Consider the following 25446-nt stretch of genomic DNA (forward strand, 5'->3'; position numbering starts at 1 on the left):
CAGTCACTTACCCGTAAACAGACAAGAGACAGGTAAGCCCACACCTCTGCATTCCTGTTATTCAGAGCGTTGGCTTCAGTCAGAGCTTCTTCAGCTTCAGTCAGCTCCTCCAGCTAGAGATACAGCAAAACAATTAGCCGTACACAAACACATCCACATCTCTAAAGCCTATTAGATATCAATATAATCAGAATTTGCTGAAAAAACAATGTTGTGCATACCTTCTGTTGTCTGACTGATAGATTATACTTTATACACTGATATCATGTAAAAAAAAAAATCATTTTTGTGTTTAGGATTATTTTGTGTCTTTTTTTATTAAATGATTTACAGAATTTTTTTTTACTGTTTTTGTTTTCATTACTTTTATAACTTGTCCTTTGTAGAAGCATGGACTTTTACGATATCTATGGTCAGTGTTAGGCTGATTTTAGCAACTCTTTTTTTTTTTTTTGATTATTTATTTATTGCAGAACAAAGCCAGCATACATAGCTAGCAACAACTATATACAAGCCAGGGTTTGCATTAAATAAAAATACATAAAGAAATTACAAATAATAATAATAATAAAATAAAGACATTACAATAATAAATGAATAACAATACACAGAAAAAAATAAAGAAAAAACTCTGGGGTGAGAATTAACTAGTTATTATATAAGAAATTTTCTCAATAAAATCGGACCATACTTTGATTTTAGCAACTCTTGATGTCACATGATTTGTACTCCGCTTACAAGGTTGCATGTTGTAAGAACATTTTCCTAACATTTCCACTCAATAAAAAATAAATAAAACTCTCACTATTCTCAGAATGTACAAAATATGCCAATTTAAAAATGTCTTTTCAAGACACTTTGTACCTTAACAGTGTCAAATTTGCTCTTTCAAGAACTATTTAAAGGCATTTTGCTCTATCCAAAATGCGTCAATTTATTTTCAGTAAATATAAAACATTAAATACATTTTAAACAATGCTTTTAATAAAGATTCTTTTAATGTAAACGCACCTTTTTCATTTAAAACACTTGAACATAAATCAAACGATCTATATTTTGCTAAACATTTCACAACACTTTTCACAAAAAATGTTACAGAAATACTTTCTCCCATGTACAATACAAAACAAACGTTCTCCAATGTTCACACAATACCTTTGTAATCACTTAAAAGTTCATTTAATTTACTTAATTTTAGAATAGAAATAGAATTATGCAAATGTTGAATTAGCTTTACAATAGTAAAATGTCTGCATGAACACTTTGCATATGCAGGACTTTTGCTAGCACACATGCGTAGTGGAAAGCAAACGCCAAAAGCTGTGGATATCAATAATGAAAATGTATTTATCGGAAAACGTTTACCAAATGTATATTAAAAATGCTTTAACTGTTTAGTTTACCTTAAATACCTATAGTTTTGTTTTACCAGTTGTTTTGTATAATCGAACTTAATAATTAATGTTTATGAGTTTCTTTAAGCATGCGCTTTTAAATGATGATTCATGTTTTAATATGGAAATTCTTAATAAAATCACTTTGCCTTTACAGTAATATTTATTTTCATAGCTATTGTAATAAAGGAGTTGTTCAACACTTGAGTACCTTTTTTATGAGAACAATTGTGTACCTTCATTTCAGTTGTACTATAAAAGGTACAAAACAGTCTCATTCAGTCTTTTCTGTACCATATAAGGTACAATTATTTGTAAGGAACATTATTTGTACCACCGTGTACTTTTTTTCTGAGAGTGTACTATAGATTTATACTCACTCTATAGCAGGCAATTCCCAGCCGGAGCCAAGTGAGACATGATGGAGAGTGTTTGCAGGCACGCAGGAACACTGGTTTGGCCTTTTCATACTACAAAGGAATGAAGCAAGCAGGAAAACGGCTATATAAAGACTTCAAATTAGGCATTGCGATGTTTTGATTTCTGTAATATACAGTTGAAGTCAGAATTATTAGCCCCCCTTTAATTTATTTATTTATTTATTTTTAAATTATTATTTTTTTTTTAAATCTGTTTTAAATATGGCAACGCAGTGGGTAGTACGTTCGCCTCACAGCAAGAAGGTCGCTGGGTCGCTGGTTCGATCCTCAACTCAGTTGGCGTTTCTGTGTGGAATTTGCATGTTCTCCCTGCGTTCACGTGGGTTTTCTCCGGGTGCTCCGGTTTCCCCCACAGTCTGCTGGATAAGTTGGTGGTTCATTCTGCTGTGGCGACCACAGATTAATAAAGGGACTAAGCCGACAAGAAAATGAATGAATGTTTTAAATATTTCCTAAATGATGTTTAACAGAGCAAGGGAATTTTCACAGTATGTCTGATAATATTTATTCTTCTGGAGAAAGTCTTATTTGTTTTAATTAGGCTAGAATAAAAGCAGTTTTTAATCATTAAAAGCCCATTTAAGGTAAAAATTAATAGCCCCTTTAAGCTGTATGTTTTTCAATAGTCTACAGAACAGCCCATCGTTTTACAATAAAAACGATGCCTAATTACCCACACCTGCCTAGTTAAGCCTTTAAATGTTACTTTAAGCTGTATAGAAGTGTCTTGAAGAATATCTAGTAAAATATTTTGTGCCGTCATCATGGCAAAGATAAAACAAATAAGTTATTAGAAATGAGTTATTAAAATTATTATGTTTAGAAATGTGTTGACAAAAAATCTTCTATCCTTTAAACAGAAATTGAGGGAAAAATAAACAGGGGGCTAATAATTCTGAATAGCTTGAATAGCTCTATTAGGAAAGAAATCATTCATGTAGATTGATAAGTGTGATTTTGTAAGGGTGTGAATTAATGTATAAATACATAAACAAATTGTGAGCAAAATAATTACAATAGAGCAATGAAAAAATTCAAATAAACAGTGCTTTTCCGGTGAGTCAATCAGTATTCAGGTACAGAAACTGTATAGTGTTGTATTGTATTAAATCTGTAAAATTATTCTTCATTAAAGTAACAAATGTACTTTTTTGTGCCTGAATGCTTTACCCATGTAAACGATTAAGTTTCACGCTGTTCACGCATAAAAACTGCTGTGCTGATCAATTATAATCCCAGCTCGACATTGCATATTCTGCTATGTGTCACTTGCAGGGCCGGCCCGTGGCATAGGCACTAGGCAGTATAGGCAAATGCGCAGGGCGCCGTACAGCCAGGGGGGCGCAGAAATGAGGGAAGAAAAAAAAAGTAATTCCCACTGTTCTTAAAACTATGGTATTACTTCAGAAAGGAAAAAGCACACATTCATTTAGCTGCATAGTGCAAAGCCTACTACTACTAATAATAAGACCCCCCCCCCCCCCACCCCAGTGAATAATTAGACATTACCTGCTACACAGTGTTAATTTTTTTAATGCTTCATCAAGCTCGGCATGTCAAAACGTCCCCCAAACTGTCTGGTGCGCAGGGGAGGTAAAAAAAAGAGAGAGGGGTCTGGATGCAGACCTGGTGCAGTGCAATCTGAGCTGCATCCAATGATTTTTATTGGGCTCACCTAACCCCACCCCTAACCCTACCTCTTACAATGATGTCACTCGCTCCATTTGAGTGAATAGAGTGGAGGAACTATGACGTCAATTTGTATGCAAAACCCTGGAAGCGAGTTGGCAGGCACTTTTTTCCAGGGGTTTCAGTACAGCGTAACCGCTACTACGTCATCGGGTGGGCGTGGCCTATCTGTGAATTTGCATAGGTCACGGATCATGCGCAGATTGTGAAAACAGCCGTTTGATTCAGATACCTGTACGTATTCGCAGGGCTTTCGTGTCCAATACCTTTTATATGCAGTACAAAATAGCTGTCCTGATCGCAGGTGTTTCATGTGAAGTCAGTGTATGTTATATTAAACAAATTACCTTAAGATACCTCTCAGATTACATTAATACTGTTATAACTGTACCGATCCCCGGGCTTTTGTGTCAAATACTTTATATATCATATACAGTAACATCAGATACCTGTCCTGATCCCAGGGGTTTCATGTATGATCACTTTTATATTAGTTAACATCAGATACGTGTCCTGATCCCAGGTGTTTCATGTATGATCACTTTTATATACAGTAACATCAGATACCTGTCCTGATCCCAGGGGTTTCATGTATGATCACTTTTATATTAGTTAACATCAGATACGTGTCCTGATCCCAGGTGTTTCATGTATGATCACTTTTATATACAGTAACATCAGATACCTGTCCTGATCCCAGGGGTTTCATGTATGATCACTTTTATATTAGTTAACATCAGATACGTGTCCTGATCCCAGGTGTTTCATGTATGATCACTTTTATATACAGTAACATCAGATACCTGTCCTGATCCCAGGGGTTTCATGTATGATCACTTTTATATTATATACAGTAACATCAGATACCTGTGCTGATCCCAGGAGTTTCATGTATGATCACTTTTATATATATTAACATCAGATACCTGTCCTGATCCCAGGGGTTTCATGTATGATCACTTTTATATTATTTAACATCAGATACCTGTCCTGATCCCAGGGGATTCATGTATGATCACTTTTATATTATATACAGTAACATCAGATACCTGTGCTGATCCCAGGAGTTTCATGTATGATCACTTTTATATATATTAACATCAGATACCTGTCCTGATCCCAGGGGTTTCATGTATGATCACTTTTATATTATTTAACATCAGATACCTGTCCTGATCCCAGGGGATTCATGTATGATCACTTTTATATTATATACAGTAACATCAGATACCTGTGCTGATCCCAGGAGTTTCATGTATGATCACTTTTATATATATTAACATCAGATACCTGTCCTGATCCCAGGGGTTTCATGTATGATCACTTTTATATACAGTAACATCAGATACCTGTCCTGATCTCAGGGGTTTCATGTATGATCACTTTTATATTATATACAGTAACATCAGATACCTGTCCTGATCCCAGGTGTTTCATGTATGATCACTTTTATATACAGTAACATCAGATACCTGTCCTGATCCCAGGTGTTTCATGTATGATCACTTTTATATTAGTTAACATCAGATACGTGTCCTGATCCCAGGGGATTCATGTATGATCACTTTTATATACATTAACATCAGATACCTGTCCTGATCCCAGGGGTTTCATGTATGATCACTTTTATATACAGTAACATCAGATACCTGTCCTGATCCCAGGGGTTTCATGTATGATCACTTTTATATTAGTTAACATCAGATACCTGTCCTGATCCCAGGGGTTTCATGTATGATCACTTTTATATTATATACAGTAACATCAGATACCTGTCCTGATCCCAGGGGTTTCATGTATGATCACTTTTATATTAGTTAACATCAGATACCTGTCCTGATCCCAGGTGTTTCATGTATGATCACTTTTATATACAGTAACATCAGATACCTGTCCTGATCCCAGGGGATTCATGTATGATCACTTTTATATACATTAACATCAGATACCTGTCCTGATCCCAGGGGTTTCATGTATGATCACTTTTATATACAGTAACATCAGATACCTGTCCTGATCCCAGGGGTTTCATGTATGATCACTTTTATATTACATACAGTAACATCAGATACCTGTGCTGATCCCAGGAGTTTCATGTATGATCACTTTTATATATATTAACATCAGATACCTGTCCTGATCCCAGGTGTTTCATGTATGATCACTTTTATATACAGTAACATCAGATACCTGTCCTGATCTCAGGGGTTTCATGTATGATCACTTTTATATTAGTTAACATCAGATACCTGTCCTGATCCCAGGTGTTTCATGTATGATCACTTTTATATACAGTAACATCAGATACCTGTCCTGATCTCAGGGGTTTCATGTATGATCACTTTTATATTAGTTAACATCAGATACCTGTCCTGATCCCAGGTGTTTTGTGTATGATGACTTTAAATAAAAATAGAAAATAAATATGAGTTATGTTAAATAACTAAGATCGAAAAAGAAAAATTAACCACGATTTATTACAAAAAATGTGGTATTTATTTGTTTAAACATGACTGAATACCATATTTTAAACTACAAAAACACGGTTAATCTTACCACAACCATTATTATTTGGTTTAAAATGGAAGTACAAAAGCCCAGAGACAGTAAAACGGAGTAATACGGATTAAAACGAGGTCAGCTGTTTTTGTTAATGAAATCTTTAAAATATAACATTATAACAACAAAAAAATAACCTGTATGATTGTTTTTTCCTTCGTTATCCACCGCGGTAGGTTCTTTATCCATAATCATCCTGTTTGAAATGACCGCGCTAAAAAAGAACCTGTACTGCGCATGATCGGTGACCTCTCAGTATTGTTTTTTTTTTTTAAGGGGGCGTTTCCCAAACACCGACCGAGCCACGCCCATTTTACGTCGTGGTAATGAAACCCCTGGAATTTAGTGCATGCCGAAGCGAGTTAGCATTTTAGCACTTCCGGTTCCCTCTTCCCAAAGTCAACGGGTTTTTTTGAATGGGGTTTCAGTAAAATCGCTTAAATAAGGTCCAAATTCAAGATATTTTCACGTTTTGTTCTACGACATAAAACACATCAGTTACAATACACTTTTGAATTTTTAATTCGGCCATGCTTCTTTAAAAAGACGGTTGCTATCAAGTTGCTAAATGGGACTACAGGCGGTGTCGGGGACATTATACGTCATCGAGCTGATCTGGTCTGGAGCGCAGCTCGCTTGTGTTGGGCATTTGGATTTGTCTGTATTTTCATGAATAGTATTTTATAGTTTTTTTTTGTGTTTTTCTAATTAAGAATTCAGATTGTGTATAGATAATGTCTTCACATGTAAAGGCTGTCGAGACAGATTCATTTGTTGATCATTTATTTTTATTTTAATTAAACGATATTATGAAGATACTGCTCACCAGTGCAGCCTGTCTCTCTCCTGCCCTCAGTAATGCAAACGTGTGAATAAATGTGTAAAAATACAGACATATTCACTGTCATTTTAACGTGATCAAGTGATTTTTCGTCTTTTTTTATTCATCTGAACACATTTTACTCAGTCATAACTGCAATATTTACACTCCTCCATAAAACGTATAGCAGATATGACTGTATGGGCTGCTTTTGGCTGTACGTCGTGACATAAAAGGAATATTGAATGTTGATCTGTGTCCATCATGATGGAACTTACAGCCATTTGATAGACTTGTTTCTCCTCACGCCTCATTTCTGTCATCTGTTAAGGTAAGCAGGCTGTGTGCGGTAGCGATACACTTATTTAAATATGTCTGATGAAAATACTATATAGGCAGATTTATACACGCATTTTTAAAACTTTTAGAACAACCGCAAAGCAAAACAGATGTATTTCCCACGCAAAAACGATCCAAAAGGCACATAGGTCTATGTGTGTTTGCGTATTTATTTGTTTATAATACATAGCGTGGATTATAATATAATATACTGAGAGATTAACTCTGTCATGGACATTATTTCTAAAAATAAGCTTGATAAGTTGTCTGTAGCAGGGTGGGGCTGACGTCACAGACGAGCGCCCCGAGGGCTCTGTAGTCCGTTTATAGCCTAATGTTAGCTTTTTAACTCTTGCGTTTGCATTTAAGATCCAAAAGTGCTCCAAGTTGTATTTTTGTGTGAGGATTATCCGGCTGGACAAAACGTGTAAGTGTAATGAACTGTGTTTGAACACAGAGCTTATTATTTGCAATCTTCGAAAAGCCTATGGGAAAATCCTATAGGGATTTTCACGAGGGAACCAGTTTTATGCTAGCAGCCGATTAGCCTACAAAGTGACGTCATAGTTCCTCCACTCTATTGTGTCTGACATTGCATCGCTGAGTGATGCAATCTCAGCTTGCATCATAAATGCTGCATCCAGATACTATTGAAAAAAGAAAGAAAAGTGGAGGGAAAACGCGACAAAGACAGAGGTAATGTTACAATAAAGATGATTATTTTGCTGTATCTGAATGAGGATTAATATCGCCATTAACAATTAGCATGACGCATACCTATCTGGCAAATCTCCAGTTTTTGCCCGCTGTCATTCCGTTTAAGTATTTTCCCATACTCGAAAACACACATATTGTGATATCATTGCTGAACCAACATATAGTGCAGCCCTAATTCAAATCCTCACAGATCAGATTTAATATCGATCATGAACTCACTTCTCCATGCTGCAGGTAGATGGCGCCCAAGCGCAGGAATATCGAGTGTGTGTGTGCAGTGTCCAGCACCGAATCCAGCGTTCGTTCATAGCAGCTCTGAGCCTGAGTGTAATCGGCCCTCAGGTAATGCAAGTGACCCAGCAGGGCCCAAATATCAGGATTCTGATAAGAGGAAACACAGAGGGAAAGTGATGTGAAGAATTTGTAGCGTACGAGGAACTTGTAACATTGTGTTGCTGCACTGACGCCCTATTCACACGGGGCTTCAGCGTCAACGCTTGACAGAGGGCGTGTCTGAAGTTGGAGCTGAAACGATCGTCATAGAAGCGTCAGCCAATGAAATTCAGTCAGCAATAGGCCACTGTCTGAGCTGGTGTATTTGCATACAGCGATCTGATTGGCTGACGCTTCCGTCGGCGCTTGAAAAGTTGAGCTGGTCCCAACTTCTGCAGCGAGGAACGCTTCTGAAGCGGCGCCGACGGATCCACAATGCAGTTCGGCAACGCCTGACGTCACCCATTCAAAGTGAATGGGAAGCGTTGACGCTGACGCCCCGTGTGAATAGGGCGTCAGTGCAGCAACACAATGTTACAATGCAGACCTGGAAGTTGTCAGTGAGCGCCCTTCTCAGGCTGGATTCAGCACTGTCAGGATCTCCACTCAGCATCTGAAGCTGAGCAAGAGCCAGATTATACAAACTCGGGTTTTTTTCTGGAGACAACAGCTCTGAAGCCAAAGCACGCTGAGCCATCTGAAAAAAAAAAAAAAACACACACACACACATACACAAACACACAATGTAAAGTCCGCTTGGCTCGAATGTTTTATTTCAGGATGTTGATGTACTTCCAAGGGGATACATGCACAGCAACAATTTCGTCGTTGCTACAAGGGATACAGCTTGGGCCGGAAGTTAACGTGAATTATTTATATTATTTATTAAATGACCCATTAGTTGTATTTTATTAATGCGTGCAAAACCTTCCCCTTAACAGTAATTTAAAAACAGCAATTATACTAAGTATTATTAATTTTATTCATTAAAATAGCCGTTTAATTATATTTTATTAACACCGAAACCTACCCCTCACAGTAATGTAAAAACAATAATTATACTGAGTATTATTCCAGCCTCCACCGCGGTGACTGAAGCTCTGCACAAGACTTTTGGCCAGCGGAGAAATTAAAATGGTCATGCACAACTGAGTCTGGTTCTCTCAAGGTTTTTTTTCTTCACTCCCATCAGGTGAAGTTTTTTTTCCCTCTCCGCTGTCGCCACTGGCTCGCATGGTTCAGGATTGGTAGAGCTACGCATCGATGAATTTGCTCTTCAGTGTTTGAACTCTCAGTAATGATTAAATCACACTGAACTAAGCTAAACTGAACTGAACTGAACTTAAACACTAAAAACTGAACCACACTGTTCCAGTTACTATGACCATTTATGTGAAGCTGCTTTGACACAATCTACATTGTAAAAGCGCTATACAAATAAAGCTGAATTGAATTGAATTGAATTAAAATAGCCATTAAATTGTATTTTATTAATGCCTACACCAAACCTAACCCTTGCAGCAGGGCTATTCAATTAGTTTATCATGGGGGCCGATTCATGAAAAGCATCCCAAACGAAGGGCCGGAGAGATATGACTTGCCATATGAGTGATGACATGACACAACAGCATATAAGAGCCCATATGCTGTATATTTTTGCTCCTTAAGACACCCACGCTGGCTTTTTCTACATTAAAATGTTAATATATTGTATTTTGAAACTACATAATATCAGTGCATTGTACATTAAACTTTTTTTTTTTTTTACAAACATTCAATTGTTGTATTTCAGAGCACAACAACAGCAGTGCATTGCTGAAGTAGGCTTCTTCTGCATTCACACACATTCATATGTTATGTTTTGAACTGCATAACAATTAGGGATGCAACAATTATAGATTTTGGTTGTACAATTATATAATCTGAAGAATAATCATGATCTCACTGTTATCACGTCTAATGTAAATTCAAGCTATATACTAGGTAAGTAGCTATTTAGATTAACTGTTTTCGTAATCATTTTTAATACTAATTTGTCTAACATATCTTTTGTTTACATTGCACTGAAAGTTACGCACTACCAGGCTTGAACTGAAGGGGCGGTGGGGTTGGGGATATGTCGGGCAAAAACCGAAGACTGCGGTGGTGGGTGGTGGGGGGGCAACTTGGCATTTTGCAGCGTTTTTTTCAACAAAAATGCAGCTTAAAGAAGACGATTAATAAACTGTGACGAATTAAAGCGCAGTTAATAGTAAAATCGGTTAATCGTTGCATCCCTATTAACGATATCAGTGCATTGTACTAATAGCCTTTTCTACAAACATGTTTTCGGCTGCCCGCACCACTCGCTTATGATGACTCACGCTCTGTGCAGCTTTTTAACTGCAGCTCGTGCTGTTATTGAACAGACGCAAGTAACTTCATAACTCTAGCGGCCGTTTGTCAACTGAACTAAATTTATTTTTGATGTCTTGGTCACACTGTTTGGAAGGCCGAAACAAAGTGCCTCGGGGGCCGGATTCGGCCGCGGGCCTCCAATTGAATAGCCCTGCCTTACAGTAATGTAAAAAACAGTAATTATACTGGATATTATTTATTAAAATACCCATTAAATTGCATCTTATTAACGCACACACTAAACCCCTCCCCTCTCAGTAATGTAAAAACAGTAATTATTGTTGTACAGTTTCACAAAATGATGTTGTGAATATCCACAGCTGTATCCTATCTAGCATCCAGCCACCTATAAACCTCCAGTGAAATGTCGATGTGACTATTTCCAGATTTCAGCAGTCAGAAGTGGTTTAAATGAAAGGCAAAGGCTTCTAGATTACACTTATTTTCGCAAAATAAAATATGATTTTTAATTATCTATTAGGACAGTAAGGTCTGACTTTGCTTCGACAAAAGTCTTGTCACTTAACAGAAATAATGTCCAGTATAGAATATAAAGTCATGCAGCAGTGGAAAAAAGATTGAATATTGCGTATGACTCTCATGAGCTTGGAGGACTGCATCCATACATTTCTGCAATGACTCAAATAACTAATTAATAAATTCATCTGGAATGGCAAAGAAATCCTTTTTGCAGGACTCCCAGACTTCCTCCTCCATCTTACTCTAGTCATGCTCAATAATGTTCATGTCTGGTGACTGGGCTGGCCAATCCTGGAGCACCTTGACCTTCTTTGCTTTCAGGAACTTTGATGTGGAGGCTGAAGTATGAGAAGGAGCACTATCCTGCTGGAGAATTTGCCCTCTCCTGTGGTTTGTAATGTAATGGGCAGCACAAATGTCTTGATACCTCAGGCTGTTGATGTTGCCATCCATTCTGCAGATCTCTTGCACGCCCCCATACTGAATATAACCCCAAACATGATTTTTCCTTCACTAAACTTCAGATCCATGTGGGTTCCAATAGGTCTCCTGCAGTATTTGTGATGATTGGGATGCAGTTCAACAGATGATTCTTCGGAAAAATCTTCTGCCACTTTTTCAAATGATCAGCTAGAAGTTCAAGTCAAGGTATTATTTGTTGCTCTTACAACTGGAACCAACGACAAGACTTTTGTCAGGTGGTATATTTAGTGATATGGTAGAAATGGGCTTCCATATTAACACTCCAAGCTAGTTGTCACACAACCAACGATCGCTCTCCAGAGATCGCTGGTTATCACACAAACTCTATGGACTACACTTCCGCATTTCCCAGGACTACATTTTCATACAAGCACTGCTCCTAGACACCCATGCTGACACTTCTAGCTTGATTGCATTCTCACCTGCTGAACCTTGTTAGAGACTGATACTCACCCTACTTAAGCCACACATTCACTGATCCAGTTTGCAGAGTCTTGTTCGCATATAGCGACATTACAACGCCTTTCTCCCTGTCTTGTTTCGCAGTGTTTGAACCTAGCCTTGTATCCTTGTTATCCTGTTTAGCCGCCTGCCTTTTGACCTTTTGCCTGTTACCGTTTATGATTCTGGATTGCCTTAATATACCCGTTTGCACCTGATTTGACCACTGCTTGCCTGACGCTGAATAAACCTGCATATTGGATCTTACCTCCAGTTGTCTCTGTCACTCCCTCCCGAGTCGTTACACTAGTGCTGCATGATATTGCAAAAAATCTAACATTGCGATATATTTCTTTTTTGCAGTATATATCACGATATGAATACAATTTCACAAGATGACTTAATATCTCTGTTTGGAAAGAACTTATAATGTTAGATCAATTGGGATTATTCTACTGTGGGAGTGCATCTCCATAAAATCTAATAAACAATTTATTGTTATATAGTCCCCAACACATTTTCGTTGTGTTCTGTGCTATTTTCAGTACATTTCTGTATTTGCATGTGTTGTATTTTCATGCACATGTTGAGTCGATGATTGATGAATTGATGTTTAATTTTGCATTTCCATAAAATATAATAAACAATCTAGAAACGTTTTGGGTATCCCAACACATTTTCATTGTGGCCTGTGCTATTTGCAGTGCATTTCTGTATTTGCATGTGTTGTGAATATTTTCAAGCACGTGTTTAGTCAGAGATTGATGAATTGATGTTTACTACTTGGATCTCCATAAAATCTAATAAACAATCTATAAACATTTTGGGGTCCCCAACACATTTACGTTGTGGTCTGTGCTATTTGCAGTGCATTTCTGTATTTGCATGTGTTTTGAGCATTTTCATGCATAACAATCTATAAATGCAGTCATAAAGTGTTTTATCAGTTTTTGAGTCTAACAGTATTCAAGTAGAGTAAGTGAATGATAAAATAAAAATAATTCAATAAAATTAATCATTGTTAAAGTCACAAATGGTATGCTTATGCCTGAATGCTTTTAAAACCATTATACAATCCCAGGCATCAAAAACACAACCCAAGCTCATTCTGAAAACGTAGTCCCGCGGACGTTTCTGGAGACAGCGGAATACATCCCGGGGGGTACGTACGGCCGCGTTTATTTTTTTCAAGCGAACGCTGCGGGGCGGTGTGACGCTGTTTCCTTTCGCGCTTGCCTTACCTCCTTGTGGAGGGCTTCCCCGCTGCAACATGTTTGTCCTCTCAGCTCAGCGTGTACGTCGGCAGGCTCGAGATGCAGAGAAAGGTCGACCACGGCGACCGGTTTCGAGTCCGGGGAAGAGCAGTTCCAGCAATCAGGTAAGACAAAAACAGAATCCCAAAAATTAAGTGAACGAGTTTCGTGACAGGGTGAAAACGCGGTGAAATCCGAAAACGCAGTAGAATTTTAAAAAAATCAGTTCTTTTATTTTTTTGGACGGCTTTTGTGAATTGTTGCTCGGGTTTAGGGAAGCGAGCGGGCGGGCGGGTCGATCAGTAAAATTGGTTGGGGTCAGGGAAGGAGGAGGGCGAGTAGGCTGATTGGCCGGTCGCGCAGTCAATCATCCGGTCAGTCGGACAGTGGCCTCCGGCGGGTTCACGCGAGAACAGTGCGGGCGCGAACCGCGATCGCGAGAGATGTCTGAGGAGCGAAAAAGCGCACAACAGCAGCCTCTCGCGGATTTGCGAAAACAAAAACTGCAGTGGTACGTACCCACTGGGACGTATTCCGTGGTCTCCAGAAACGTCCGCGGGACTACGTTTCCACAATGAGCCTGGGTTGCAACAACACATGCAATGGATAAATTCTTATACACAGGTTGCATATCCTGTGATGTGCCTATTGCGAGTTATTGATTCTGAAGCGATATTTTGTGCAGCCCTACTTCAAGCTAATTAAAAGTAAAAAATAATAATAATGTGTCACTGTATGCGAGCACGATCTGCTGATGTGACCTGTAATGCGTGACTGCGCAGGAGAAACCACACAGTCTCCATGTAGACACTGCTGGATGACATCTGCTGTTTACTCTCCAGGCTCTTCTGTGGACTTTCTTCTTCTAGTACAGCATCTTTATCTGCATCGCCTCCTTTAAAGCACATGATCCAGGATTAGCTATAACTCTATTGTCAGTGAACAGACAAAAAAAGAGTTGTTCACCTGTTTTCTCTATATCTCCATCCTCTTTCTGGACTTTTTCCTGACCAGATTGAGTTTCAGAGGTTAATTCTGATTCAGACGTCATGTTCTTCTGCAGGGATGAATTAAGTTGTTTGTTGGCCTCCCGAAAAGCCATCTCTGCCTGAATGGGCTTCTCCTGATTCTGGCTGAACAACCCTGGAAATAATTTGCAAGTTAATTGAACATTTAATATGCTTTCAAAGGAAAAACAATCACTTCTGTTAATTAAGATAAGATGTCTTGTCTACAAAACAAATCACCTTTCAAATGGATTTTGCATTTGAGGTGAGGCAACAACTCGCATTTAGTTTTACTTCAAGTTGCTGAGACTTTTGCTGACAGTTTATACATTTCAACCCAGGCTCAATCTGAAAACGTACCCCTATATACATTTCTGGAGAGTGCCAAATACATCCCAGGAGCTACATTTTTTGTAGTTTTTGCAAATCCACCAGAGGCTGCACAATCCGAAAACGTACACCTATATACATTTTTGCAGAGTGCCAAATACGTCCCAGGAGCTACATTTTTTTCAGTTTTTGTTTTGCAAATCCACCAGAGGCCGCTATGTATGCTTTTTGAGATCTCAAATTTCTCCCGCGAGTTTCATTCGTGCCTGCTGTTCTCACGTAACTCCACCAGAGGCAGCTGTCGACTCACTGACCCACCCTCCTCCTTCTCTAAACCCAACCAATAGTGTTTTTAAAAACACTGATTGACCTGCCCACCCACTTATCTAAACCCAACCGGCAGTTTTAAAAAAGCAATCCAAAAAAATAAAAGCCCTTGCCTGATTTTTACCATGTTTTCAGATTTTACCACATTTACTAGTTTATTTAATTTTTTAGCTTCTGTTTTGTCTTACCTGCTCTCTGAAACCGTTCTTCTCCTGACTCAAACCTCACCATCATGGTCAACTCCTCTCTACATCACAAGTCCGCTGACGTACATGGCGAGCTAACTGGACAAACTGGTAACAACGAGAAAGCCGCCCATATGGAGGTAAGCGGTCAGCTGCGCAAAAAGGAATGGCGTCATACCGCCCCGTATCGTCAAGATGAAATGCAGCCATACGTACTTCTAGCTACATAATTCGTGATCTCCAGAAATGAATATAGGGCTATGTTTTTAGAATGAGTCTATGTTGGTACATCTTGTTAAGAAAAAGTATACTTTTAAAGTGTGTAATAGATGAATGTAAGGTTTAAAACACTCATTAACAGATTGCTATGTGGCTTTAGTTACATGACCTGCCAATCATCTTGTAACATCATTCAAACTTCTTTTATATTTAATTTTTATATTTAATTTTTCTTATTGGAGATTTAAGCAGCATTTCAACTATTTGAATGGGGGAATCATCCAGATTAACAGCAGTATAGCATGGAGGGCCACAAGGCTCTGTTTTAGGTCCGCTCCTGTTTTCAGTTAACACTCATGGCATGGCAATGGTATTTCAAAACATTTTGTGAAGAAAAAGTATGGTTCTCAAACTGTGGTACGCAGGCTTCCTTCTAGCGGTACGCAGAGGAATCCAATATGTCATATGTACATGCAACATATTTCATTTGACAACATATATGAATATGATGACATATAGCCTATATTTATGAGGTCCAAGCAACATTTCCAGGTTTTGATGAATAGGATTTTATAAGTTAACACTTTACATTTAAGTACAGGAGTTATTTTTTTTTCACTTTTTAAGAACAGTAGCCAACCCTTTTTAATGAACTTTTAAAAGCACATTTTAATTTAAACGTTGACATTTTATTATTTTTATATATATATATATATATATATATATATATATATATATATATATATATATATATATTGAAGGATTCGGATTTCTACTTTCCAGTCCATCTCATCATGGACCAACGTTTATCCTTTTCATCATCCTGTTTCTCAGTATTTAACTGTGAATTGATTTTAATTAATGAATAAGTTAACACATTGCTTAATATAAGAATGTTCAGTGCATTTGCCTGTCTCTTTATACCTATTTTCAGGAGCCAGCAAACTAGGTCAGAGGTCACGGAGACTTAGAGTGGAACTGAGGGCTGAGGACTGGAAACAAATGTTTCTATTGTTCTTTCTAGGAGTTAATACTGTCTAAAATGTCTAAAGTGATTTTGCTATTTTTACGGTTAAATCTTTTAAAGTGATTCTACTTTTTATTCAAGATAAACTTTGTGTAGTAAGAAAATAACTGCCTGAATGTAGATTATACCAGTTTTTTTTATCAGTTTTGATAAAGACGGCTGACAGTACACTCAGCCTTGGATAAGAAACAGATTGTACTTTAAGTGTGTGTGTTCTATTTGATTGTTGATCCGTTTCACAGGTCTGGAGCCAGCTGTAATCAGTCTAAGGCATGTCTGACGTTTATGCTTAAGATATTGTTCAGAATATACGAACGAACCCCACATGGAAATGTTCCTAGTCTATCTGTGTTTTAACCAATCAGGTTAGGACACCTGTATGTATGACGCAGTTAATGACGTTATTTGAGAGTATAATTGTTATTGATTGGTGAATTTAAGCAGAGCGGCCTAGGAACTCATTGCGAGTGTTGAAGCTGGCTTCTGCGGATGAAACTGCAAACTATCTTCAGTAAACTTAATTTATTTATTTAAATCTCTGACTCCGGCTCTTCTTCATCTACCAGACTGGTCATTTTTTGGGTTAAACTGTAAACCATCCCTACAATATATATATATATATATAAGTACAGTACAGTGTTAATGTTACTATTTATAATGTTGAAAGTGGCTGATAATAATAAAAATTTTTCTTAATAATAGTAGTTAATCTGCCACGTTTTTAAACTGCAGAGCTGTAACTGCTTTACTGGGCCTGCTACGCTAATGTATTTCAATACTGGTCATTATGGTGGTACTTGGAGGGCCAATTTTTTCTGAGGTGGTACTTGAACTAATGAACTAATGCAATATAACTCTGTACAGTTTATCATGAACTTATTACAGTAAAAACATCAACAATCCCATGTATAACACAAGGGAGGTCTAAGCTGAATACGCTAGTCAAGCTTCACCTGCCTTGATTTGCTTGCCAATGTCTTGTGCGTTGTCCTGTATCAATCTAGCGACCTGTATCAATCTAGCGACAGTATTTACATATTATAGCGCTGAGGACAGATGGGGTCAGGAAAAAGGGGAGGGGGAGCACTGTGTGCTTGAAGTTTGGACTTGCTATTTACTCGCAATTTAAATCTTAATCATTAAATTCTTCCTCATTCGCTAAATATTTGTCTCTCCTACTTAGGGTGACCAAACCCTTAATACATTTATACAAACAAAGCTGCTTTAAAAACGGTCTGTCCCTCGAGCATCCGCCTGTTGTTTGTAGCTTTAGCCTGCTAGCGCCGCTGGTCAGCTAAAGCTACCGACCTCTTTAACCATACACTTTTGACTTACTGGCTTTGCTCTTTACCCCGTAAAATGTCGCTTCCGTCTCTGTCCTTGTGTGCAGGAGAAGCATCGATGGAGGCGTTGGAGCTGGAGCTGGAAGAAGTGGAGTCCCAGATCCGCGCGCTGGTGGTAAGACGGTCGCGGCTACGGGAACGGCTTCTAGCCGTACCTAATGCTAAGGCCGTCTCATCACCTAAGGTACGTGGAAATTACAACCACATCATTCCCTCTACCTCAACCCCGCGTCCTTCTCTGTCCAGGCCCAGCGCACCCGGGGCGCGGCTCAGCCAGGCGTCGTTCACGCCGACACCCGGCTACCACGGCGCCTGGGTGCAGCCGCGCAAGGTGCTTCCCAGATCCCGGGGCAGAACGTCTCCGCCTGTGTTCGAGATCTCCACGGAGAACCGCTTCTCCCCTCTCCGCGAGTCGGGTCCCGATGTGGCCATCATCGGTGACTCGATCGTTCGTCACGTCCGTGCCGCCTCCTCAAAAGGTAATAAAGTACGTACTTTCTGCTTTCCTGGTGCCCGTGTGAAAAATATTTCTACACAGATTCCAACCATCCTGGGCGCTGCCGAGAGCCCTGGTGCCGTTGTCCTCCACGTGGGGACAAACGACACCGGGCTCCGGCAGTCGGAGATCCTGAAGAAGGACTTCAGGAGCCTGATCGAGACGGTTCGACGCACCTCGCCCGCCACGCAGATCATCGTTTCTGGGCCGCTTCCTACCTACCGCCGAGGAAATGAAAGGTTCAGTAGACTTTTAGCTTTGAATGAGTGGCTAATAACATGGTGTAAAGAACAGAAATTGCTCTTTGCTAATAACTGGAATCTTTTCTGGGAGCGTCCTAGGCTCTTCCGTCCTGACGGCCTGCACCCCAGTCGAGCCGGAGCTGAACTCCTGTCAGACAACATCTCCAGACTACTTCGCACCATCTGACTAGCAGGTAAAAATTCACAAAATTCACACTATAGCCATCTAGACTCTTGTTCACCCCACTTAAACATCAGTAACGCATATCTGGCGAATCCTATAGAGACTGTGTCTGTTCCTCGTATTATTAGATTAAGAAATAAACGTACTGTGTGCTCCAGGAAAAATCTAGTAAGAATCAAACCAGAAAAACCAGTAGAAAGTGAAAATACAAATTTCGTAAAACTTGGTCTCCTAAACATCAGGTCACTTGCACCTAAAGCACTTATCATTAATGAAATAATAACAGAAAACAATCTTAATGCACTCTGTCTCACTGAAACCTGGCTGAAACAAAATGACTATATTAGCTTAAATGAAGCAACTCCTCCAGGATTCTTATATAAACATGAGGCTCGTCAAACTGGTCGTGGTGGTGGAGTTGCATCAATCTTTAGTGATTTCCTTAATATTAAACAGAGAAACGGACTTATGTTTAGCTCCTTTGAAGTATTATCGCTTAATGTTCAGCTTCCAGATACTATACAAAAACCTATGTTATCTCTCGCTTTAATCACCATATATAGACCCCCAGGACCCTATGTCAAATTTCTAAAAGAATTTTCTGATTTTATTTCTGACTTACTAGTCAAAACTGATAAAATGCTAATTGTAGGTGACTTTAACATCCACATAGATGACGCTAATGATACATTAGGGCTCGCGTTTATGGATTTAATACACTCACTTGGGATAAAGCAAAACGTTGTGGGTCCAACCCATCGCTTAAAGCATACATTAGATCTAATTCTGTCTTATGGAATCGAGGTTATTGATGTAGACATTATACCACAAAGTGATGATATTACAGATCACTACCTCTTACTATATAAGCTATGTTTACCTGAAATCAGCAAACCCGCTCCAATACTCCGCCCTAGTAGAACTATTGTTCCGTCAACTAAAGATGAATTTATAAATAACTTACCTGATCTCTCTCTATTTCGTAATGCACCCGCAAACTCAAATGATCTTGATGTAGTAACCAGCAGTATGGATGCCATCTTTACTAGCACACTAAATACTGTGGCACCCATAAAATTAAAAAAGGCTAGAGAGATTAAAACTATACCATGGTATAATAGTCATACTCGTGCGCTCAAAACAGCAACCCGCGCCCTGGAACGTAAATGGAAAAAAACTAATTTAGAGGTCTTTAGAATTGCGTACAAAGACAGTATGTCCAGCTATAGGAGGGCTCTAAAATCTGCCAGGACCGAGCACCTGCGCAAACTGATAGAAAATAATCATAACAATCCTAGATTTTTATTTAACACCATCTCTAAATTAGCAAATAATCGGTCATCCTTGGAACAAACTACTCCACCGCAAATTAGTAGTGATGACTTCATGAATTTTTTCAGTAATAAAATAGAAGGCTTTAGACAGAAAATAGGAGATGCCAAACTTTCTGCACCGGCTTATACTCCAAATCCTGTAAATATTTCATTAAATCATAATAATAACCTACACTGCTTCAAAATCATAGAACATGAAGAGTTAGTGAAAATTATAAATAGCTCTAAACCAGCTACGTGTATGCTGGACTCAATTCCAACAAAATTACTGAAAGAGCTGCTACCTGCTATAGGAGAACCTCTTCTTAACATTATCAACTCTTCTTTATCTATAGGCCATGTTCCAAACTCTTACAAGCTAGCTGTTATTAAGCCTATTATTAAGAAACCGCAACTAGACACCAACAACTTAGCTAACTATAGGCCTATTTCAAATCTTCCATTTATGTCTAAAATACTAGAAAAAGTTGTTTCCACTCAATTATGCTCTTTTCTGCAGACGAACAATATTTTTGAAGTGTTTCAGTCAGGTTTCAGGGCTCACCACAGTACAGAAACCGCCTTAGTGAAAATAACCAACGATTTACTCTTAGCTGCTGACCGAGGGTGCGTCTCGCTATTAGTTTTACTCGATCTTAGTGCGGCATTTGATACCATTGACCACAATATCCTCATAAATCGCTTAAAGTCTACAGGTGTCCAGGGACAGGCTCTACAATGGTTTAAGTCATACTTAACTGACCGCTACCAGTTTGTAAATCTTAATGGACAGCCTTCACAAATCTGCCAGTAAAGTATGGGGTGCCTCAAGGATCAGTTTTAGGCCCTTTACTGTTTACAATTTACATGCTACCTATGGGAGACATTATTAGAAGACATGGGATCAGCTTTCACTGCTATGCAGATGATACTCAATTATATATTTCCACTAAACCTGACGAGACGTCTGAACTTTCTAAACTAACTGAGTGTATCAAAGACATCAAAGACTGGATGACCAACAATTTTCTTCTCTTAAACTCAGACAAAACAGAATTATTACTTATTGGGCCTAAATCTTGCACACAGCAGATCTCGCAACTCAATTTACAATTAGAGGGATACAAAGTTAGCTTTAGCTCTACTATAAAAGATCTGGGTGTCATATTAGACAGCAATCTAACTTTTAAAAACCATATATCCCATGTCACAAAAACTGCCTTCTTTCATCTGAGAAATATCGCTAAATTACGAAATATGCTATCCATCTCAGATGCAGAAAAGCTAGTCCATGCTTTTATGACTTCGAGACTGGATTACTGTAATGCTCTATTTGCTGGCTGCCCAGCATCCTCTATTAACAAACTTCAATTAGTGCAAAATGCAGCAGCCAGAGTTCTGACCAGGTCTAGAAAATATGATCATATAACCCCAATTTTATCCTCCTTACACTGGCTGCCTGTTAAATTTCGTATTGAATTTAAAATATTACTTCTCACCTATAAAGCTCTAAATAATCTAGCTCCTGTTTATCTAACCAACCTTCTGTCTCGCTACGAACCAACTCGCTCCTTAAGATCTCAAAATTCAGGGCTTCTGGTAGTACCTAGAATAGCAAAATCAAGTAAAGGAGGTCGAGCCTTCTCTTTCATGGCTCCTACACTCTGGAATAGCCTTCCTGGTAATGTCCGAGGCTCAGACACACTCTCCCAGTTCAAAACTAGATTAAAGACCTATCTGTTTAGTAAAGCATACACTCAGTGCATCACCTAGCAGGTTCCACACTGGCTTCTACATCTTGCTTATCTACACTATGAACAGCAGCTACGCTAATTATTCTCTTTATTCTCTATTTTCACCTGGGGTTACTCATCCCGAGGTCCTCAGATTAGGCGGAGTCACTGATTGGATCCAAGACCAGCGACGTGATGATCCCAAGGATTCCATATCCGGGACCAGGCCATATCCTGAGCTGCTGCTGCGCTGATGGTCGTGGGGAGTGGAGAACATGAGTCTGATTCCAGCGACGCTCCAGGGACAGACGAGTCTTCATTGAGGCCATCTTCCAGCATAAACCTCTGCGAATGAAGTTCTGCACAAGACTTTTGGCCAGCGGAGAAATTAAAATGGTCGTGCCCAACTGAGTCTGGTTCTCTCAAGGTTTTTTTTTCTTCACTCCCATCAGGTGAAGTTTTTTTTCCCTCTCCGCTGTCGCCACTGCCTCGCATGGTTCAGGATTGGTAGAGCTACGCATCGATGAATTTGCTCTTCAGTGTTTGAACTCTCAGTAATGATTAAATCACACTGAACAGAGCTAAACTGAACTGAACTGAACTTAAACACTAAAACCTGAACCACACTGTTCCAATTACTATGACCATTTATGTGAAGCTGCTTTGACACAATCTACATTGTAAAAGCGCTATACAAATAAAGCTGAATTGAATTGAATTGAAGGAGGGGATAAAAATGGGGAGTGGGCGGGTTTTTCTGTTGTTCAAAAGAGGACTGGAACACCTCAGTTTAACCAGATCACCCTCTCCTGTCTGTTCAATCTGGGAAGTGCACAAGGCTACCATATTTAAAAATTTGTTTCATTTACAATATCTGATTGACTCATTTAATTTCATTACGTTTTTTTTTTTGTAGCTCAGCAACAAATTAAACAAACAAAAGCAAGTTAAATCTGAAATGACGATCTCGGTCAACCCACCTCCCCATTCTCCTTCACTTCTCAGATGGGCAAACCAAACCAAAGGGTACTATGGGCCAATTTTGGGCCCTAGTTTGGACATCTCTATTCTATAGTCTGTAACAGCCTATTCTTACCAAATACAGTCCATGCAACCACACTTTTTGGCTCCACAGAAGTCGCCCTTTCAAAGAAAGTTTCTGCATCCGTATAGCATCCGTTCATCTCCGCCAGAACACCACACATAAGCAAACTGCAGAAAACACAACGTATTTAAAAACCCAGAGCATTAAAGCACACATTGACACTTGGAGTATGATTATTCTGTGTGCTGACCTCGGCGTGTGTGTTTGCTCGATGGATAAGGCCTGCTGAAAGCACTCCTCTGCCTTGAGATGATCAGCGGTCAGCATGTGAAAAACTCCATAATCAAACCAGTGGGATGCGTTGCAGCGCTCTTGAATCAAACACTAGAGAGACACACACATGAGTCACTTCAATGATACTCTCACATTACAAATGACAGCTATAGAGCTCATTCTATATGCATGAGATACCATAATTACGTGCTACATGTTTCATAAAAGACTGTGCATTCATGCTTGAAAGGCCCATTTGATCTTTCTGATTGCGTTTCTCGTTGCATTAGGATCAGCAGCTTTCGGCTTTGATGTTTTTTTTTAATATTCAAGAGTTCACACTTAGCTGATAATCAATAAAGCGTATTTGGCATGCTGTCCCGGGAGAGAGCCCTGAGCTCGTAATATCCTCGAGTCCGGGGCTCCCTCCCGTTAGAAGGGCGAGAGGAGAATTCGAGGTCAGGTAGGTCTCGAGAACTCCCCTGCTGGTCACCGTGAGAAGTGTAAACTCAGGTTGTATTGGGTGATAATTTGTTTTAGTCGATTGCTATGGTTTATGTTTTTGGACGGTGGGAGGAAACCGGGGAACCCGGGGAAAACCCACGCGAACACGGGGAGAACATGCAAACTCCACACAGAAACACCAACCAGCCCGATGGGTTGGACTAGCGGTGTTCTTGCTGTGAGGCAACAGTGCTAGCCACTGGGCCACCGTGTCGCCCGATCAGAAAAAGTGGGAGGATGTAGGGGTGGAAGGGGGGAGCTTCAAGACGAAGATAACTGGAGTGGAAAACTCAGGTTATTTATAATGCTTCCGTAATCATCTAATAGGGCTGATTACGGAGCTAACAAGGAGCCAGCCGTGTTGATTATAAGCACGTGATCCTCTCGAAATTAGTTTATGAATAAACCACACTTAATATTTTTTACATCTGATGATATGATAGATGCTTTTACTAAAAATTGATTTTCAAATGAGAAGTGATCAAAGTACACTCACTGGCCACTTTATTAGGTACAGCTGTCCAACTGTACGTTAACGCAAATTTCTAATCAGCCAATCACTGTCACGGTTGCAGGTTTGTGCGCTTTTCCGAAGTGTATGTTTGATCGCGTGGGTTTGTTTTGTTTTGGTTGTCCATGTGTATTTGTTATGCTCACGTGCTATGCTGACACTCAGCTGGGCTGATTACTCGCCAGCTGAGGCTCATTAATAGGCCTATATGTGGGCGACATTTCTATGTTTCTTTGTCAGTTCGTTACACCTGTTCATATGTGTGTTGTCTGTGCTCAGGCCCCTGAGGAGAAATACCTGGACCCTGTTTTCCTGTCTGTTCCTGCCCTGTATTCATCGTCCTCCTAGCCTGTCACTATCATTGTGTGTTTATTTTGACTTTGTCAAATAAACTTCATTACTTGCATCTGGATCCTCTTAGACTCTTATTGTGATCATAACAATCACGTCAGCAACTCAATGCCTTTAGGCATGCAGACATGGTCAAGACGATCTGCTGCAGTTCAAACAGAGCATCAGAATGGAGAAGAAAGGTGATTTAATTGACTTTGAACGTGGCATGGTTGTTGGTGCCAGACGGGCTGATCTGAGTTTTTCAGAAACTGCTGATTTACTGGGATTTTCATGCATGGAGAGAATGGTCTGAAAAAGAGAAAATATCCAGTGAGTGGCAGCGCTGTGAGTGCAAATGCCTTGTTGATGCCAGAGGTCAGAGGAGAATGGCCAGATTGGTTCCAGTTGATAGAAAAGCAGCAGTAACTCAAATAACTGTTACAACAGAGGTCTGCGGAAGAGCATCTCTGAATGAACAAAACGCCCAACCTTGAGGCAGATGGGATACAGCAGCAGAAGACCACACCGGGTGCCACTCCTGTCAGCTAAGAACAGGAAACTGAGGCTACAATTCACAGAAACTCACCTGTGACGAGATGGTAGATGGTAGGGTAAGTCAATTTGGCATCAACAACATGAAAGCTTGGATTCATCCTGCCTTGCATCAACGGTTCAGGCTGCTGGCAGTGTAATGGTGTGGGGGATATTTTCTTGGCACACTTTGGGCCCATTAGTGCCAGTTGAGCATCATGTCAATGCCAAAGTCTACCTGAGTATTGCAGGTAACCATGTCCGTTCCTTTATGACCACAGTGTACCCATCTTCTGATGACTGTACTGTTCACTGTACTCAATGGCCTCCTCAGTCACCAGATCACAATCCAATAGAGCACCTTTGGGATGTGGTGGAACGGGAGATTCACATCATGGATGTGCAGCTGACAGATCTGCAGCAACTGCGTGAAGCAATCATGTCACTACGCACCAAGATCTCTAAGGAATATTTCCAGTACCTTGTTAAATCTATGCCACAAATGATTAAGGCAGTTCTGAAGGCAAAAGTTGGTCCAACCCTGTACTAGTAAGATGT

The 25446-nt window shown here is 39.5% G+C and overlaps 3 protein-coding genes across 21 annotated transcripts in view; 1 reads left to right on the forward strand and 2 right to left on the reverse strand.

The window, feature by feature from the left end:
• Positions 1 to 25446, reverse strand: part of pdgfab (platelet-derived growth factor alpha polypeptide b) — a 679118-nt gene that overhangs the window by 114400 nt on the left and 539272 nt on the right. The gene's annotated exons all lie outside the window — the stretch shown is intronic.
• Positions 1 to 25446, reverse strand: part of cfap70 (cilia and flagella associated protein 70) — a 68412-nt gene that overhangs the window by 4531 nt on the left and 38435 nt on the right. Inside the window, exons 17-24 of one of the 6 annotated variants that reach the window (XM_087243968.1) lie at positions 22987 to 23120; positions 22788 to 22903; positions 14252 to 14428; positions 14047 to 14180; positions 8779 to 8928; positions 8178 to 8339; positions 1775 to 1864; positions 12 to 113 (exon numbers count right to left, since the gene is read on the reverse strand). In XM_087243968.1, coding sequence (XP_087100094.1) covers positions 12 to 113; positions 1775 to 1864; positions 8178 to 8339; positions 8779 to 8928; positions 14047 to 14180; positions 14252 to 14428; positions 22788 to 22903; positions 22987 to 23120 — 1065 coding nt within the window. Of the gene's footprint in view, positions 1 to 11; positions 114 to 1774; positions 1865 to 8177; positions 8340 to 8778; positions 8929 to 10130; positions 13167 to 13858; positions 14181 to 14251; positions 14429 to 15141; positions 15243 to 22787; positions 22904 to 22986; positions 23121 to 25446 lie in introns of those variants that run through there. The other 5 variants (XM_087243969.1, XR_015480464.1, XR_015480463.1 and 2 more) reach the window with 5 other exon arrangements.
• On the forward strand, positions 17466 to 24430 carry LOC110438592 (uncharacterized). Of its 14 annotated transcripts, none has more exons than XR_015480475.1 (5): positions 17466 to 17613; positions 17771 to 17838; positions 17970 to 18458; positions 18561 to 18655; positions 21838 to 22409. XR_015480475.1 is itself a non-coding variant. In XM_087244024.1 (4 exons), exons 2-3 carry the CDS (start codon positions 17782 to 17784, stop codon positions 18646 to 18648), a joined length of 765 nt encoding a protein of 254 aa, XP_087100150.1. In that variant the 5' UTR covers positions 17466 to 17613; positions 17771 to 17781; the 3' UTR covers positions 18649 to 18655; positions 21838 to 24430. The 14 variants fall into 14 exon arrangements, 11 of the variants coding, with proteins under 11 accessions (XP_087100150.1, XP_087100151.1, XP_087100144.1 ...); XR_015480476.1 differs by having other exon boundaries at positions 21846 to 22409; XR_015480474.1 differs by having other exon boundaries at positions 18561 to 24430.

The sequence above is a fragment of the Danio rerio genome, chromosome 3, assembly GCF_052040795.2.
Source record: "Danio rerio strain M-AB ecotype USA chromosome 3, GRCz13ab, whole genome shotgun sequence".
Lineage (NCBI taxonomy): Eukaryota > Metazoa > Chordata > Actinopteri > Cypriniformes > Danionidae > Danio > Danio rerio.